Consider the following 17,382-nt stretch of genomic DNA (forward strand, 5'->3'; position numbering starts at 1 on the left):
AAAAATATATATATATATATATATATATATATATATATATATATATATATATATATATATATATATATATATAAACAAATATATATATATATATATTTCAGGCAGTTGCCAAGGTAAAATTTCTCATTTTTATTTAATTATCTTCATGTACTAAAATAACTAAAACTAAAATTGAAATAAATTAATAAAATCTATAAAAACATACATATAAAAAAACGATATACTAAAAATGACAAACGCAACAAAATAAAAAAAATGTTTTAGTAAAATTAACATAAAATGAAACTATTAAAATAAAAAAACTGATTCAAATATTAATAAAACTAGAATAGTATCAATGATACTAAAAAATATTTCACTCAGACATTGCTGGTAAATTTCACAAAAAACATGTTGAATTAAACAAGAAAAGTAAAAACACTGAAATAGTATTTCAAAAAAAACATTTGAAAAATTATAATTTCGGTTTTATTTACAACTTTTTACACTTCTACATTCACTTGCGTGTTATAAAATATGCCCATTAGGATCCTACAAATTATTATAGAAATTCCATTCACATTCTTTGAGGATTTATAGACTAGTCCTCATTGGTCAGCCATGCAAATTCACTGCAAATCAGACTTTCCAATGATTGGCCGTCACTCTGCAACGTGCAATCCAATTGGACGCACACTGCCACACAACCACATGCAGCTAAGTGCCGCCATCCAATCAGGGAGGCCGAGGGGTGTAACTGTGTTGTGTCAAAATGCACACAGAGAACACCATTGGCTAACGTACGTTTCCATAGCCGTGGCCCTCCGCTGCCCGGCAACAGGATCGGAGCACAACTGCATCCTTTTCCTGGCCCAGGACAACCAAATGATCACAGAGTACAGAGAAAGAGGATGAACAAACGATTCCAGAAAAATAATGCACAAAAATGAATGAAAATGCAGAAAAGACAAAGATGATGTGTGATTGAAAGACACAAAGAAGATTGCGAGAAATACAGATACAGTGGTTGAAAGAATCACATGGTATATAACAAACTAAACAGACATTAATTAGAGTTGATGCTATATTTAATTTTACGCAAATGGAAATGAGGCTGTAAGGGATGGAAGTACAGTTCATTCAATATCTCACGCTGAGTTTAATAATGGCTGATACTGATGCAAAATGATGCAAAACTGAGTGCAGGTGGCTGATGGCCAATATAACACCATTATATATTAAAATATTAGAGACACACTGATAATAGGTTTGACATTTTTACAGATATTTACAGTATTACACTAAATCACTTATTTAATATTGGGTTTTCTACTAAAATTAGAACAAAACAAACATTCACAAACTGAGAAAGACATTGTGAAAATAAACAGCCTTGAATAAACATATTACCAATAAAATGGGTTAAATTACTTATTTTCTGACTGTGCACAATATTATGATTGTAAAGTAGGCTGTTCTACTTCAGAGGTTATTGATGAATGATTTATTTTTCATAAATGCAGAAAAAACAGCTTTGCATATAGATAGTTAGACATTAAAAAAGGCTACAAAATAACTTGACATGGCTATAATTATTAATAATTATTAATATTTAAAAATGATAAATTATATAAATAATTAGATTTAACAATGCAAAATAAGATTAAATTGAAAATTTTAAATACATTAAATTTTTTAATTAAATTAACATTTGTCATAATATTAACCGAATTTTTATATAAAATAAAATATTTTATATATGATATTGAAAATTTGAATCTGAAAAAAAAATCCCTAAATATCAGTCGATTTATTGGTGCATCATTAATAGAAAATGTACATTTACACACATTTCTATCGCAAAACCACACAAATTATGAGAATTAAATGTGACCTGCAGACGTGAGATTTTGAGAGTTTTCAATGATGTCGAATTAAATATGCTATGTACTCTGACTTACGTAAATAGCTACCATGATTTCACACACCCTCCACACACACCTCTTCTCATCAGATGGTAAAAATCAACTCACAACCATCCATATGTGACCTTTGCAGAAAGTGTGTATGATGCAATTTTACTACTACGTGTCTCTAAGACAAAAAGTAAACGGAAAAACAAACTTCTGCTTCGGAAGCCAAGCGTCACCGAGAGAGGATGCTGTTACACGTGTGTCTGTGTGTGTCGGATGTGTTCTCATTCAAATATATTTAGATACTTGCTTGTGGAAAAAAGCAGGTTTAAGAATGAACATGACTCATCTGTGGGAAATTACCATCACTAAATATACTACATACTGCAACTGCCTAGTACATGCTAAAATGCTTCCTGAGTATACAGTACAGCACACACTAACTAGCGCACACTAAAGTACACTTGATGTTCACCCCATCAATGCATCCTACACACTACACAAGTTTACCTTAATCTGTCAGCTGTAAAGGAAACAGTGAGGTGTTAAATAATTTGGGACACAACCAATATGAAGGCCTGTTTGGAATGGCATACTGAACTAAAATTCAATATGTATTCTGGGCGTACATATCATTATTACATACTTTCTGTATGCATGGGATTCTTCAATGAGCTACTACATTTACTAGAAAGCAATCCCACAATGCGACAAGCTCAATCTTTTGATTTCAAGTGAGCTAAATGAACCCAAAAGTAGTATCTACTTTTTAAAAAAATGTTTTGTGAAACTATCATTTCTTTTTTAGTTTTCTGAACGCACAAACAACAATACTTTCATATTTCTAAAGCCGTGCCCCTCACCTGTGCTCTGCCAGTTTAACTCCGGGTAGAGGAGGTTTGGGCGGAGCAACCTCTTCCTCTGACATGTCAGTCAAGCTGTCAGTGGGCGTGACAATGGGCGTGGTCTTACTCAGGATCGCCTTCTCTCGCTCGGTTAGAGGATTTTCACACACACTGAGATAGAGAGACAAACATTATTAACTGTCACTATGCAAAATGGGTAAATTCATATCGGCATTTACGACTGTACCTGTCCGTTTTGGCCACAGGAGGCACTGGTTTGCTGGGGGACGTCGGGGACGTCGGGGTCGGTTGCTCCTGTTTCTCTATAGTGAGTTTCACCAGCTCCTGTTACAAACACACACCCTCGGGTTATAAATATGCCTGTGTTGTTTTAACCTTGTCACATGCACTTCTCATCCCCTCACCTTCACACCATCCAGCACAGCTTTGATCACCGTGGTTACGGTTGCCACAGTGTCCTTGTCGTCGAGGTCGATGCCCTCCAGCATCACCTGGTCGGACCAGCGAATGAGATTCGCCAAACTCTGATAGACGCGGTTATGACAGGAGGACACTGCCGAGCTGCGGTTAGAGAGATGGATTTTAAATTTAAGAAAAATGGAGTGAGGGCTGCATGCAAAGAAACCCATGGTATTATTGATTTGATAATGCTGGTACACTCACCTGTGCTGTATCCGAGCCTCTACATGCATCACAGGCAATATGGCCTCCAATACTTTACTAGCCGAACCAGGAAGCATCTGCAAAACCTTCGTATCGACGTTCATCTTGTCCACAATCGTCTTAAAGTAACGTAGAGCACTCACCACCTCCTTCTCCTGTTCCTCCAACCGACTCACCTTCTGTTGAAAGACAGAGTGGAAAGCTGATTTTTAAGGTGATAGAGCAGCAATAGACTTAATGTAGAGTTGAAACAGAGCAGTCGTAGTGTTAATATACAGCTAAGAAGCTGTTGATTCAAACTTTACAGACTAACATGAGGGTGAGTTTGGAATAACATGAGGGTGAGTAATTAATGACAGAATTTTCATTTTGGGGTGAACTAACCCTTTAAGAGGGTATACAGTTATGTAGATGTAGAGGGGGAGTAAGGTTACGGTGGCGTTCTGGGGGTGTAAAGTAAATGTTTACTGTGGTAGAGCAGCCAGAGATTTACTGTAGATTCAAAGTTGATGTTTGCAGTGATAAAGCAGCAACAGAGTTACTGCAGAGTTTAGGTAGAGTAGCAGTAGGTTTACTACAGAATTGAGAGTAGAGAGTTAATATTGATATAGAGCGACTGCTGAGTTACTGAACAGTTGAGAGGGTTATGTTTAGAGTTACAGTAGAAGTAGGATGGTGTAAAGTTAATGTTCAATGTCATAGAGCAGCACTAGATTCACAGCGACTGTAGAGTTACTGTACAGTTGAGAGGGTTGTATTTACAGTTACTGTAGAAGTTGGAGGGTGGAAAGTTTATTGTGGTAGAGCAGCAGTAGATTTACTGCAGAGTTGTGAGTACATAATATGTAAAGGTGTTACATAACATTCATTGATATAGAGTGACTGTAGAGTTACTGTACAGTTGAGAGGGTTGTGTTTACATTAAGGTAAAGTTCTGTGGGTGGAAAGTTAATGTTCACTGATAGAGCAGCACTAGATTTACTGCAGAATTAAGAGTAAAGAGATTATCACTGATATAGAGTAACTATACAGTGACTGTAGAGTAACTGTAGAGTTATGAGAGGGTTGTATTTAGCAACGGTAGTGTTAGGAGGGTGTTTACGGTCTGTGATTGAAGAATAGGAAGTTAAATTGAGAATAGGGAGTTAAAATTTATTGATATAGAGCGACTGTAGAGTTACTGTGCAGCTGAGAGAGTTTTATTTAGGGTTACTGTAGAAGTAGGAGGGTGGAAAGTTCATGTTTAATGCGATAGAGAAGCAGTAGAGTTACTATAGAGTTTGAAGTGTGAAAAAAGTACTATTTATTAATGTAGAGTTACAGTAGTGTAACAGTAGAACTCAAAGGGAGTGGATAGAGTTGCTCTACCTTGTTGACAGGTTTCTCTGGAGTAGTCACCGTAGGCTCTGGCTGGAGCTGTTTGCTCTTCTTAGATGGAGTTCGTTTAATCGGGGAATGAAATTTCATCAATTTCATTGTAAAAGAGGAGAGGTGAGACTTCTGGGATTCTGGAAAACAACAAAACAAAGGATAAGTTCACAAAACAAGCAAACAAAAGGAATAAAAGACAGTGATGCTTTTCATCAAAAAATCTTTTGTCTGTCACAGACCAAAAAACTCCAGACAATTCAGTAAATTCATTCTGGCTTCATCTCCGACAAACTCACAGCAGTGTTTTGGTTATCAGAGAGATGACAGATTCGTTTAGAGGGACGATCTGTCACTGAAAGAGGAGGGTGGGATATTTACAACCTGCAATCAATGTAAGATCAGAGTCATTTTATATAATCTACACAATTAAACTATACAAATAAACATACACAAGCCTTTCTGGCGATAAACATCACCAAACAAACGTTCTCCCACAGGCAATTACATAAACTAGAATCCCCGTCTGTGGGGTTTTATCATAATTGGAATTTTATGGGCCATTATTATAGAGAGAAAGAGAGAGAGACACTGCACATACGCAGCTGGTGTATTTCTGAATTTATCTCCGTTCAAAGAAAGATCTGCTGTTAAAAAATACTCTCACATATGATGCTCACTTCCCATTCACCCACAGACACAAACTAAGCAGCACAGCTCATTCAAAAAATCGTTACGATTATGACATTACAGCAATGAGGTCATTAACATAAGACTGCCCAGATTTACACAACAATTACGCAGTATTTAGGAACTTCAGCCCATTATGAAAAATAACAGTGAGAAGTATGGCACTTTGTAGTGTTCAACATAATAGAGGTCGAAATCTTAAAGGTACAGCAGCAAAACACTGTTTAAAGTGTGTATTTCTAGCATTAACAAACTAAATAGTCAAAGAGGGTGGAATATGGTCTTGGTGCAAGAAACCTAGACTGACATTAAAAAAAATTAAGGAAGATTGTATTTTTTAAAAATGTGTGTTTAAGTGTGTACTTAGTACGGAGACCATGTTGTCATACAAACTTTCTCAAAACACATGCATGCACATTTGAACTCTCGACCCCTCTTGAGAAAAAACACTAGACCCAGCAGTGCGTGTGATTCTGGGGGGCAAAAATGCAGGAAATTACATGTCATGTGTGTGTTTTGGTGTGTATATTGACAGCCATTGCTGCAGAAAAGGGCTCTGCCTTTCCGTTCAGAGCGTGCTCAGAACAATGCCTTCTGGGTAAAACGGAAAAGTCGTATTGTAACTAACATGGGTGGAGCCATTATGCTCTAATACACACACATACAACTCTTAATTACCCTCACACACACACACGCATGGTGGGTGTATTAGGGCCTGTAGGCTGACAGAAAAAGCAGTGGAGCGTGGGTAATGTAGTAGTTTAACAGTAACCACAACTAAAATCCATACTACAGATCCATATTACACACCAGCACTCACCAGTCAATCTCTACAATACAATACTGAGTGTGTAGATGGGTGTGTCACACAAAGGTAATGTAGCTATGACTCAGACCAATTATTGTGCAATTAAAAGGATGATTTTACATGCAGTGATGACTAACAATCACTATTATTATAGTATCATTGATACACTGTAACGTTTTTTGTTAATATTATGGTTTTTTTTAGTTTCCATTGTCATTTAAAATGTAAGTTTTAGTCATTTTTAGACTTTTTTTTTTTTTAAAGAAATATATATATTTTTTTTTGTTATTTTGCAATTCAGCTTAAACTAAATAAAATAATAAATTATTTTGTGGCATCTAGCTGAAATAAAATAAACTTAAGTTTTTTTTGTGTTTTTTTTTACCACAGTAAACATTCCAAGAATTTTTTTTTATGGTAGTTATCGACAATAACCCTACAAACAACCACCAGAATCCACAGAGTATCTTTCATATACTACAATACATTTACATTTTTGCATTTGGCAAACGCTTTTATCCAAAGCGAGCTACATTGCAAACAAGAACTCAAACCAGTTTCTAAACTCTCAATGGTTTAGTAGATTAAAACAATAATTAGTGTAAAAGATCAGAAAGCACTGGATCAACAAGGTTTCATCTGCAAAACTCCTTAACATTACAAAAATTATATTAAGTTAAAGGTGGGGTAAGTGATTTCTGGTAGCCAATGTTGACATTTGAAATCACAAAAAAAACAAACACGCCCCTACCCCAAAAGGGTCTTGCCCCTATTTTGATAGCTCTGCCCCACACATACGTACGCAAGCCAGGCAACGATTAGTTCTGTGAAACAAAGCAAAATCAATGTTACACCATGTCTACACCGGACGCGAGTGGCGCGGCGCAACAAAATACTACAGAACTCATAATCAGTAGTGCTGTCTACACCATAGATATATATACATATCTATGGTCTACACTGGATGTGGCGCGGCACGACACGACAAATCCCCGACAGAAAACTGCTGCTGCGTTCTATTCATGACGTATTGAGACAAATTTCAAATGATTTTCAATGGTTGCTTTGTCGCGTCCAGTGTACTCGACAGACTTTAGCTGTTGCGGCACAGACACGGTGTTAATCACCTATCGAGAAGAAACAAAGCAACCTCGGCGTCCGATCGCAGGCCTTCCGCTCCTTGAGTTCTCTCCAGCGCTGAAAAGCTGATCCGATATTTACACGGGTCCTACTTCTTGCCTTAAGCCTTCTTTTGTTCCGCAGACGTTTTCCTCTTTTGTTTTTTTATCTGCAATCTCTATCTTTCTGTCGTCGCTCGGCTAATGTCCATCCTGTGCACTGAACTCTCTCTCCTCCACATCATGAGTAGACACACCCCTTACTTCTGATTGGCTAAAAGTTTGTTTTGCTATTCGGCCCGAATCAGTTTTCCAAAGCTTTTCTGAAAAATCGCTTACCCCACCTTTAAAAGCATAACTTTTTGGTTTAGTGCATAAATTATTATAAAACACAACTATTACTGTTGTAATTCGTTCATTCATTTTTATATCCAGAACTATCACGGTCTTTTTGCTGAAGACACTTACAGTATAAGCTTAATACACCTTCATCCTACGAAAACATAATCATACATTTTATTGCTTGATTCTTTAAGGGACAGAATGACATGAATAATAATAATTTACATACAGTATGTAAAAAAAAAAAAAATTACATATATATGACTGTTCTAACAAATTCCTGTGATTAGGAAAGATGCAAAAATGGTGGAAGGCCTAATTGAAATGCATTATGGGTAACCCTGACGCTGTGCTTTAAGTCTGAGTAAGTGACTGAAGTCAATGAAATTCCACTAAATGCAGAGTATATCAACAGACAGGCTAAAGTACTGCTGTGAAAGTTCAACTGTAGCACACTTCCCTCGCTCATTCCGCCTGAGGGAGTGTTTTCACTGTCTTTAATGGAACGCTGATGATATAGATTGGCGGAAAAACAGAGAGGGAAGCATCAGATATTAGCTACGTCCTTCAAACCATGTCCGTTACAAACTAATGAATACACGTGTCTAAACACACGGGCAGTCGCTAGAAAAATGAATTCAGAAATAGAAAGTCATGCCCAAATCCTGCATCACTTCCTGCCCACGACCCCACAGCAGCGGACTACATTCCCCGATCTCCGGTTCAAGGTCTGTTTCGGCATGTAAGCATGAAAGTACGCACACACACACACATACAATTACTCCTAACTCATGTCACCTGCAGGTCACAGCCACCACTTCCTGCTTTGGCTTCAGACCTACCCATCAACTTCCTGTCTGGCTCCAGCGAACAGGAGCACTTCCTGTGCTGCCCATCCTCTTTACAACAAAGAGAGCAGAACTCTGGAACACTGAGTCATGGATAAAACACACACACACACTCCTATCTAGGGCTGCACGATTAATCGAATGCGATTGTCATGCGCATTTTGATAGTAATGCCGGTTCTGTAATCAGCAGGAAATCATCATCACGTGCTTTCAGATGGAGCAGCATTTACTACACGTAGCCGTAGTTCACTGACAAGTTATGCAAAAAAATCGCAGACGATTTTATCGCGCGATTCTGAAATCGAAGAAATCGTTGGCGATAATGACAGCTGTTTGCACAGCTTCTCAGTGAACTACGGCTCTGTGAAGTAAATGCTGCTCCATCTGAAAGCATGTGAAAATACCACATTTAGTAACATATTTTTACTCCAAACTCACTTCATAACGTCAGTCGAGTGTTTGAAATAAATGCTTCTGTGAGATGATGTGGCTTCTTACACAGAATAAGGCACGCAACATATTTCATAGTATTTAAGCAGTGATAAAGGCATTCCATTATAAATATACTTTATTTTAATGAAAATTATAATAATAAAAACTCAGATAAACCGTATATTGCCGTAGTCGTGTGTTTATTATTCACATTGAATCAATGAAAGCAGTTGAATCTTCTGTTTATTCCGCTGCAGAGATAGGCATTTTCTGGGTTTCTTCTGCGAGGCGTATTTGGAGTTTCAGCGCGAGAGCGCCCTCTGGCCTTTGGATGGAGATTTACTGCTGATCACAGAACCGTGCTTCACTGAAAGATACGCATGACAATTGTAGCTTCTGTCGAATCGCGATCTCGATTCCATTTCGATTTATCATACCCTACTCCTGTCTCACATTATACATTATGAATTTAGTAAGTGCTCGTTTTTGTTTGTTAAATCGCAAAATTTAAATAAATATTTTTTCACATATTACAGTCAAAATTATTAGGTATACGCCAATATAGAACTTTGTTTCTATTTTAAATAGTGCTTTCTAAGCAAAAATTATTACTAGTAATCATATTTAAAGCAAGTAATTTCAATAAAGCCCTAAATATAAGTTTTTAATATTAGTAGCAGTATTTAAGTTTGTTGCCTTTAAAGCTATTCCATAATGGATACAGATTCAACATTCAATAAATACAAACATTTAATAAAATTCAAAACAGACTAAACAATATTATATTTACATAACTCTATTAAAGATTCCTTAAGTGTACTTGTGATAAAAAATTAAAAAGCTACATAAATTAATTAATTAATTCATTAAGTTTTTTCTGGGTCCATCTTACAAAAAAAAATGTCCCTCAAAGGTCATCATCTCTTAAAGTATAATACAAATACAATAAATATACAAAAATGCTAATACTAGCAGTAGTTAAGTGCATTTACTAACCTTTGTTCATGCTTTAGCTAACATGTACTAACAATGAGCAAAAGGTTTTTTGTGCGCAAAATAATTTTTTATTAATCGTTGTTAATGTTAGTTAATAAGTCCAAGACAAGTAACAAAAGTCCTTCAAAGTCTGTTCTAATAAAAACTGTCTCTTAAAGTATAATTAACAGACAAAACTAATACCAATATATGTATACACACAATACAATCTATACACAAAATTTTATACACGATAACTAATAATAAAACAAAAAATAATTTAACTAATATATCAATATGGTCACAAATATATTCTGAATATTGTGATATTTTAAAATTCTATACTATTCGGATTAAAAAAAAAGGCATGAAATTCATGTCTGAGTGTGAAGCCTCTTTATTGTGAGTTTCAGAAACATAAGTAGTGGGTGTAAATACTGTCAATAGATACATTATATACAGTAGCTATATCCACTATTCGCCATTTACTCTAAATGTAATAAAATCAGATTAATATGGCGTTTTGGTGTTTACATAGTTATTTTTGGTTACTGATGTTTTAATCATGTTACTTGTCTGGCGTTAATGAAGCGTTAATGTCAAGCCCTGGAGTCTATGTGCCGGGGCTCAGCCCCAGACGGCCTGGCCCAATTTAAACCCTGGTCTTATGTAGCATGATGCTACAGTGTGCATATGACCCTACCATAGACAGCAAGGTAACTACCACGTTCAAGGTCCAGAAAAGTACCAAGATGATCAACAAAGTAGTCCATGTGACATCAGTGGTTCAACTGTAAAGTTACGAAGCTACGAGAATATTTTTTTGCGCAAAGAAAACAAAAATAACGACTTTATTCCACATTTTCGTCTCTACTGCGTCACTTTGGACGCGCGTTCGAGACAGTATCATGACGCGAGCGTGTGGCAGCGCCGGCGCTGACCCAGATGTCTATGGGAGGGTCAGAGAGCCCTCAGATTTCATCAAAAATATCTTAAATTGTGTTACGAAGATGAAGGAAGGTCTTACGGGTTTGAAACAACACGAGGGTGAGTAATTAATGACAGAATTAAAATTTTTGGGTTAACTAACCCTTTAAGTGTTTTTTACTTTATACATTCTAAATTAACTTGATGTGACAGTTTGGTGCAAATGAAACAAAAAAAAACTGTGGAAACAGTGATACACTTTATTCAGGATTCTTTGATGAATAGAAATTTCAAAAGAACAGCAAATGTTTGAATTAGAAATATTCTATAAATTTAAAATACAATTTTACTGTCACTTCTGATTAATTTAATGTGTTTTTACTGAATAAAAGTATTAATTTATTTTTATCAAACTTTTGAATGGAATACATTATGGTAGCATATAAAATATTAGCCAGCACAACTGTTTTCAACATTGATAATAATCAGAACTGTTTCTTGAGCAGGAAATCAGCATATTATTAGAATGATTTCTGAAGGATCATGTGACGCTGAAGACTGGAGTAATGATGCTGAAAATTCAGCTTTGATCACAGGAATAAATTACAATTTAATATATATTCAATTAAAAAAAAAACTTATTTTAAATTGTAACAATATTCTAAAATTGTACTGTTTAGTACTAAAGTATTAATTTATTTTTATCAAACTTTTGAATGGAATACATTATGGTAGCATATAAAATATTAGCCAGCACAACTGTTTTCAACATTGATAATAATCAGAACTGTTTCTTGAGCAGGAAATGAGCATATTATTAGAATGATTTCTGAAGGATCATGTGATGCTGAAGACTGGAGTAATGATGCTGAAAATTCAGCTTTGATCACAGGAATAAATTACAATTTAATATATATTCAATTAAAAAAAAAACTTATTTTAAATTGTAACAATATTCTAAAATTGTACTGTTTAGTACTGTATTTTTTTAATCTAATAACTACAGCCTTGGTGAGCATAAGATATTTCTTTCAACTTGTGACTATGTATGCTGCAATATTAAATACATTACAATATAAATATCAATATATAAAAAATACTTTTTTAAAAATCTGTGTTTATCTGTATGGCTCAGCCATGATTAAACACACAGACATCATCCTCTGATCTAGAGTTCCACATTCCATCAAACACACACTGCGGTCCTGATCTATTTCTGCCCTTCTGCTTTACACAATATCACACACACACACACACACACTGACTCTGTTGCTACAGTGACATAAGCAAAGTGATACATGTGATTTACATGTGTCCGCTGAAATTAACTCCTGTCTCCTCTCTGAGCAAGTGTCACTAACATCTACGACACAAAACTAACTCTTAAAGGAGCCACAGTCTACACATTAGAATTTCATTTTCCTCCTCTTCCTCCAATTACAATTCTTAGTCTAAATGTAGTTTTATATAAACAATTAAACGCTAAGTTGCTGTACAATGAATATGTTATGTTATGTAGGCTGATATATGTTAACGTATTTAGCTATACATTATTAGAACTAAAACCATAAATAAACATCTGCAATTACTTGAAATAAAATGGTAACTAAAATAAAATCTTTAAGCTTTATTTCAGCTAGTTTTCAAGGCAACATTTCTATTATTTTAACTTGATGTACTAAAAGGACTAAAACTGTATTAAAAAATTAATAAAAACAATTTTTTATTATAGGCATATTTAAAAACAACAACAACTAATAAAAATGACAAAAAACAACAACAAAATCTTTAACTAAAATTAAAATGAAACAGAAAATATAAAAATAAAAATTTAAAATATTAACAAAAATTATAATCGCATCTCAACGATATTAAAATAACACTGCTTTTAAGTTTGTTGCAACATTTGCTAATCTTCCGATTTCAAAAAATATATCAATAAATGTTAAAAATAACAAACTTTATTGAATTATTGAACATGAATTATTCACTGTACAAACATTCATTCATGTAAACTAATGTTAACAAAAGAAACTACTGTAAACGAAAAAAAAAAAAAAAACATTACAACAATTCCTATGAAACGATGTGCAACGACATCAAATAACAACTGTGTCTGCTCATATTTTTCCCATAATGCAACTGCACTATTGTGCCTAGTGACATTTCAATACAAATTCTGTTTTGGAAATATCCAATAAAACCCTGAACCTGACGGGAACAAAATAATGAAGGTGCTTTCACAAACTCCACTTCCGTCTGCAGGCTTTCTGAGAGCGTTTGTGTCTTTGAGACAGTCAAAGTTTCAGGTAGCAGACAGACTGTACGTCAGGACTGATGGGGTTTTAATAGTTTCTGTTTGGTAAACACAGCATTACGCAGCCTGAGAGCCAATGACAGCGCAGCAATGGGAGAAATGCATGAGGATTATCATTTCCGAACGCAAAACACTCATTATCCTTCACTCGCTATCTCTCTCACACACACAACCTTCTCCAGTATCCTGTTCTCAAACACTGTTCCGCTCTAAACCCACGCCCACTTTTCAAAATCCAGTCAAAGGATAAAATTAAGTTCTACAATTTTTTCCCATTTCACTCGGAATCACAGTAGATTATAGATGTAAAACCGGTTACAAATTATTACAAGATTAATCGTCTTTTACGATTAACAATTAAAAGGAATTACAGATTAATCTTTTTTTACGAGGGAATGAATGGATTACTAAATGTTACATTTGATCGAATCAGTCAATGCGAGTCATTTTATATTTTTTTTCTTATACATTTTACATTTTCACTTCTAGTTTTCACTCCTAGTGGAGAGCTCTATTTCAGCATGAAACATCTAAAAACTGGCACACTGAAACTACAGAGCAAAACGATCATTTCTATCCTCTAAATCAGACAGGATGCTTCGATAGCACAATATGAACCCAGATGTTTGGCTTTAGTTACACAGAACCCAACTGCTGACGGTTTAATACGATCCGAGGTTCTGCCATTAGCAGTTCTCAATGTCCTATTTTGGACTTACAGGCCTTGAATAGACGCTGGCATTCAAGTGCATGTTGATAAAGTAGAAAGTTAAATACAATGTTTCAGACACAGGTATCAGAACTATTTGTCTGTAAAACCAACATTTTTCCTCTTTAGAGAAACTCTCCTCAATTCACTAAATGCCCTGAATCCTAAATAACCCACAGGGATCAGTCAAAATGACCATCTCATTCATCTCCTGCACAACCTGAAAGGCTTTCTCTGCACGGTTGATTCTGGACGCTGATCTCTGGGTTGGATCCACCCAGAGTTGGACTGGATGAAATGAGCACTTAGACAAAAGCCACACAACTGGAACGGGAAGGAATGTCCCTGGAATTTCACATCAGAAGCTTCTGTATTCCCAGAAATACTCTCTTTGTTGGAGATGAACTTGCTTGCACATTTTTTTAAAGAGAGCGATTAACGTATTAATGTAACACTAACAAAAATGATAACAGTACACTCTTAAAAATAAAGGTGCTTCACGATGCCATAGAAGAACCTTTTTGTCTAAATAGTTCCATAAAGAACCTTTAACATCTGAAGAACCTTTCTGTTTCACAAAAGGTTCTTTGTGGCGAAAGAAGGTTCTTCAGATTACAAAAAGGTAAGAAAGAGATGGTTCTTTAAAGAACCTTTGACTGAATGGTTCTTTGTGGAACCAAAAATGGATCTTCTATGGCATCGCTTGAAGAACCTTTTGAAGCTCCTTTATTTTTAAGAGTGTACATAAATATAATAATCATTCTGTACTACAATATATTCAAATATCATAGCATTACAGTCTGATACCATAATACAAATTAGCAGAAACTCCAAAATATCCAAGTCCAAACTTCAAGATAAGCAAACTGACTTCCAAGAAAGAGCCTGAACAATCAAAACCAACAGCAAATGGACAGAAATATGACAACATTTGTATCCTCCAAGGTCCAAATTCCAACTTCACAGTAAGAGTCATTAAAACCAAAGTACATCTACGACTAGTGAAATCTCAAAAGAGCAATGTTACACTTCACAAGTAAATTCCAAGCGACCAAATGCAAAGTCCATCCTGCCTTAATATTATATATTACACCTGTTACATCAGAAAACAAAGTCCAAATGCCTCCACATAAACTCTACAATGAACCTGATCAACTCAAATCTTTCCTGTATGGTATTTTAGCCCATCCGTTCTCACCTGTATCTGCTTCTCCTGTATAAAAATAATCCGTCTCCTCTAGAAGAGGTTGGGTTCTCCGACTGCTGTTCCCCATGTAGAACCTGGACAAGTTCTGGTTACTGAACTTAAGAACTGGTTTAGACTTTCTCCAGTCGGATTCACCTCAAACAGGGATTTTTGGAGGTGATATTGGACATTTTCTTCAAGCCCCAAGACATCAGCCCACTATCCATCCACATCCAGGTCACTGGTGGAAGTCAGAAATAAGCATCAGGGATTAGAGACATCACTCAGGGTTCGTGGTTAGTCACCCTCAGTCGAATCTCATGACATCAAACCGAGTAGAATCTAAAAATAAGCTCATAGAACTGCAGAGAAGTCCGTCTGCTCAGAGTTCCATGTGTGCCGGATGATGTCGGAATGCCAAAACATCCCGATTCCAAAAGGAACTATGGAGCAATGATGGTCTAGATCCGCAGATGAGCAACTGCCTGACATGTGAGAAACGATCGATAAAGCCTACGGCATGGAAAACAGCGCAAACGAAATTACACCGATCTGGAAAAAGACAATGGAAAAGTGGTCAATACATTTTAAACCTCCATTACAGGAGAAAAAAGCAGCAGACATCAGATTATACAGCTCAAATCAGAGCGGAGCGCTTGCAATTCTCAATCTCGCGTCTATCCATTCCGTACTTTATTCCCACAAAGCCCTGCACGTCCACATACACACGCCTGCTTCTCTCAAACACACACACACAGCGCAAGCACCATCTAATTACTGAAGCTCAGGACAGTACGAGCATGTTTTTCATTCTAGTAATCTACTGCACTCATTTCTCTAAAACCCCAAATTACAGTTTTGGGATGAAAAACGAGTGGCCAGAGATGACTTAAAATAATTCTGCCTTTATTCTGGCCAATCAAAGGCCAAAACGTCTCCAACAACCAATCAGAATGTAGTACACTCAAACGAAACCAATCAGGATTTAGAAGCTACAGCCAAATAAAGCCCATCAAGTTAGCGGATTCATTTAAAACCAATTTTATTTTACATCACCATGAACGTGATATCACTGAAATTACTCTATTTCACCAGTAGTGTGGCTAAATGTTCATGTAAGTGAATGCATTTGTAAGTGAAGTTGCAAAAAAGAAACTAATTGGCATGCCAAAATGAACAACTCTGAACCACTGAGATTGTTTCACAAATCAGAAAGAATCACAATGACAACCACTTAAATATTCACATTAAAACTTGACTTACAGAGCAATTTGATTGGTCGATTTACACTGTAAAAAGTGTTAAGTTGTAAATAAATCAAAGATTAAGAAAATACTATTTCAATAATGTGTTACTTGCCATATCTTTGTCACTGTTTGTGAAATTTACTAGCAATTTCTGATTAATAATTTTCAGTGTAGACTGATTTGTAAAATGTAGCTCAAATTATTTCCCCCCGCCCCCCAAAAAACATTGCAATAATCACTTAATTCATAAACAATAAAATACAACAAATGTGTACTGTGAAAAGTGTGTTGCAAATAAATGTATTTACATTGCAAAACAAAACCATTATAAATACATAATATATATACACTCATTTATTTGAGTATATATTTATATACTTTTTTACATTTATAATATATAAACATTTATTTGAATATATATTTAGGCCTATGTGTATTGTGAAAAGCACTTTGCAAATAAACTGACAATTTTATATTGCTAAATGTAGCTTAATTTTATATTGCCAACAAAATTTTCATGAATATATATATATATATATATATATACACAATTTCTCATCCTGCCAAGACATGCACTAGTCTTAATCTGTCGTGTCTGAATTTCTCAGTACTATGTTATCTCTCAGTTTACTGCTAGACTATGTTTAAGACACAAGCATGTACATGTGAGCATTCACACACACACTTTGTTGTCTGGGATTTACATAGCAATGCAACTATTCATAAATAAACACACACACACACACACACCCGACCAAATGCATTACACATCCATGCGCACTTATAAATAATTGTGTTGTCAGGGATTTGCATAGCGATGCAACTACTCAGAAATACATCCAAAACACCCACCGAATACATGACACATTATTACAGTAGAGTTATTTTGAGAATGTCACAATCTCTCAACCACATGAAAACACACACAGACGATTCCTCAGAACCGCTCATATATACAGGGCAGGACTTCTGCAGAAAACTTCTTTTAAGTA

At 35.4% G+C, this 17,382-nt stretch overlaps 1 protein-coding gene across 1 annotated transcript in view; it reads right to left on the reverse strand.

Moving 5' to 3' along the window:
• Nucleotides 1–15,777, reverse strand: part of LOC107585645 (rap guanine nucleotide exchange factor 1-like) — a 38,086-nt gene extending 22,309 nt beyond the window's left edge. The window contains exons 1-7 of the mRNA XM_016272754.1: nucleotides 15,156–15,777; nucleotides 4,790–4,929; nucleotides 3,422–3,600; nucleotides 3,163–3,319; nucleotides 2,985–3,082; nucleotides 2,756–2,908; nucleotides 784–846 (exon numbers count right to left, since the gene is read on the reverse strand). Coding sequence (XP_016128240.1) covers nucleotides 784–846; nucleotides 2,756–2,908; nucleotides 2,985–3,082; nucleotides 3,163–3,319; nucleotides 3,422–3,600; nucleotides 4,790–4,929; nucleotides 15,156–15,231 — 866 coding nt within the window. The 5' untranslated portion in view covers nucleotides 15,232–15,777. The remainder of the gene's footprint in view (nucleotides 1–783; nucleotides 847–2,755; nucleotides 2,909–2,984; nucleotides 3,083–3,162; nucleotides 3,320–3,421; nucleotides 3,601–4,789; nucleotides 4,930–15,155) is intronic.
• Between the last annotated feature and the right edge of the window lie 1,605 nt (nucleotides 15,778–17,382).

Source organism: Sinocyclocheilus grahami, unplaced genomic scaffold (genome assembly GCF_001515645.1).
Source record: "Sinocyclocheilus grahami isolate Dianchi unplaced genomic scaffold, SAMN03320097.WGS_v1.1 scaffold73.1, whole genome shotgun sequence".
In the NCBI taxonomy this organism is placed as follows: Eukaryota; Metazoa; Chordata; class Actinopteri; order Cypriniformes; family Cyprinidae; genus Sinocyclocheilus; species Sinocyclocheilus grahami.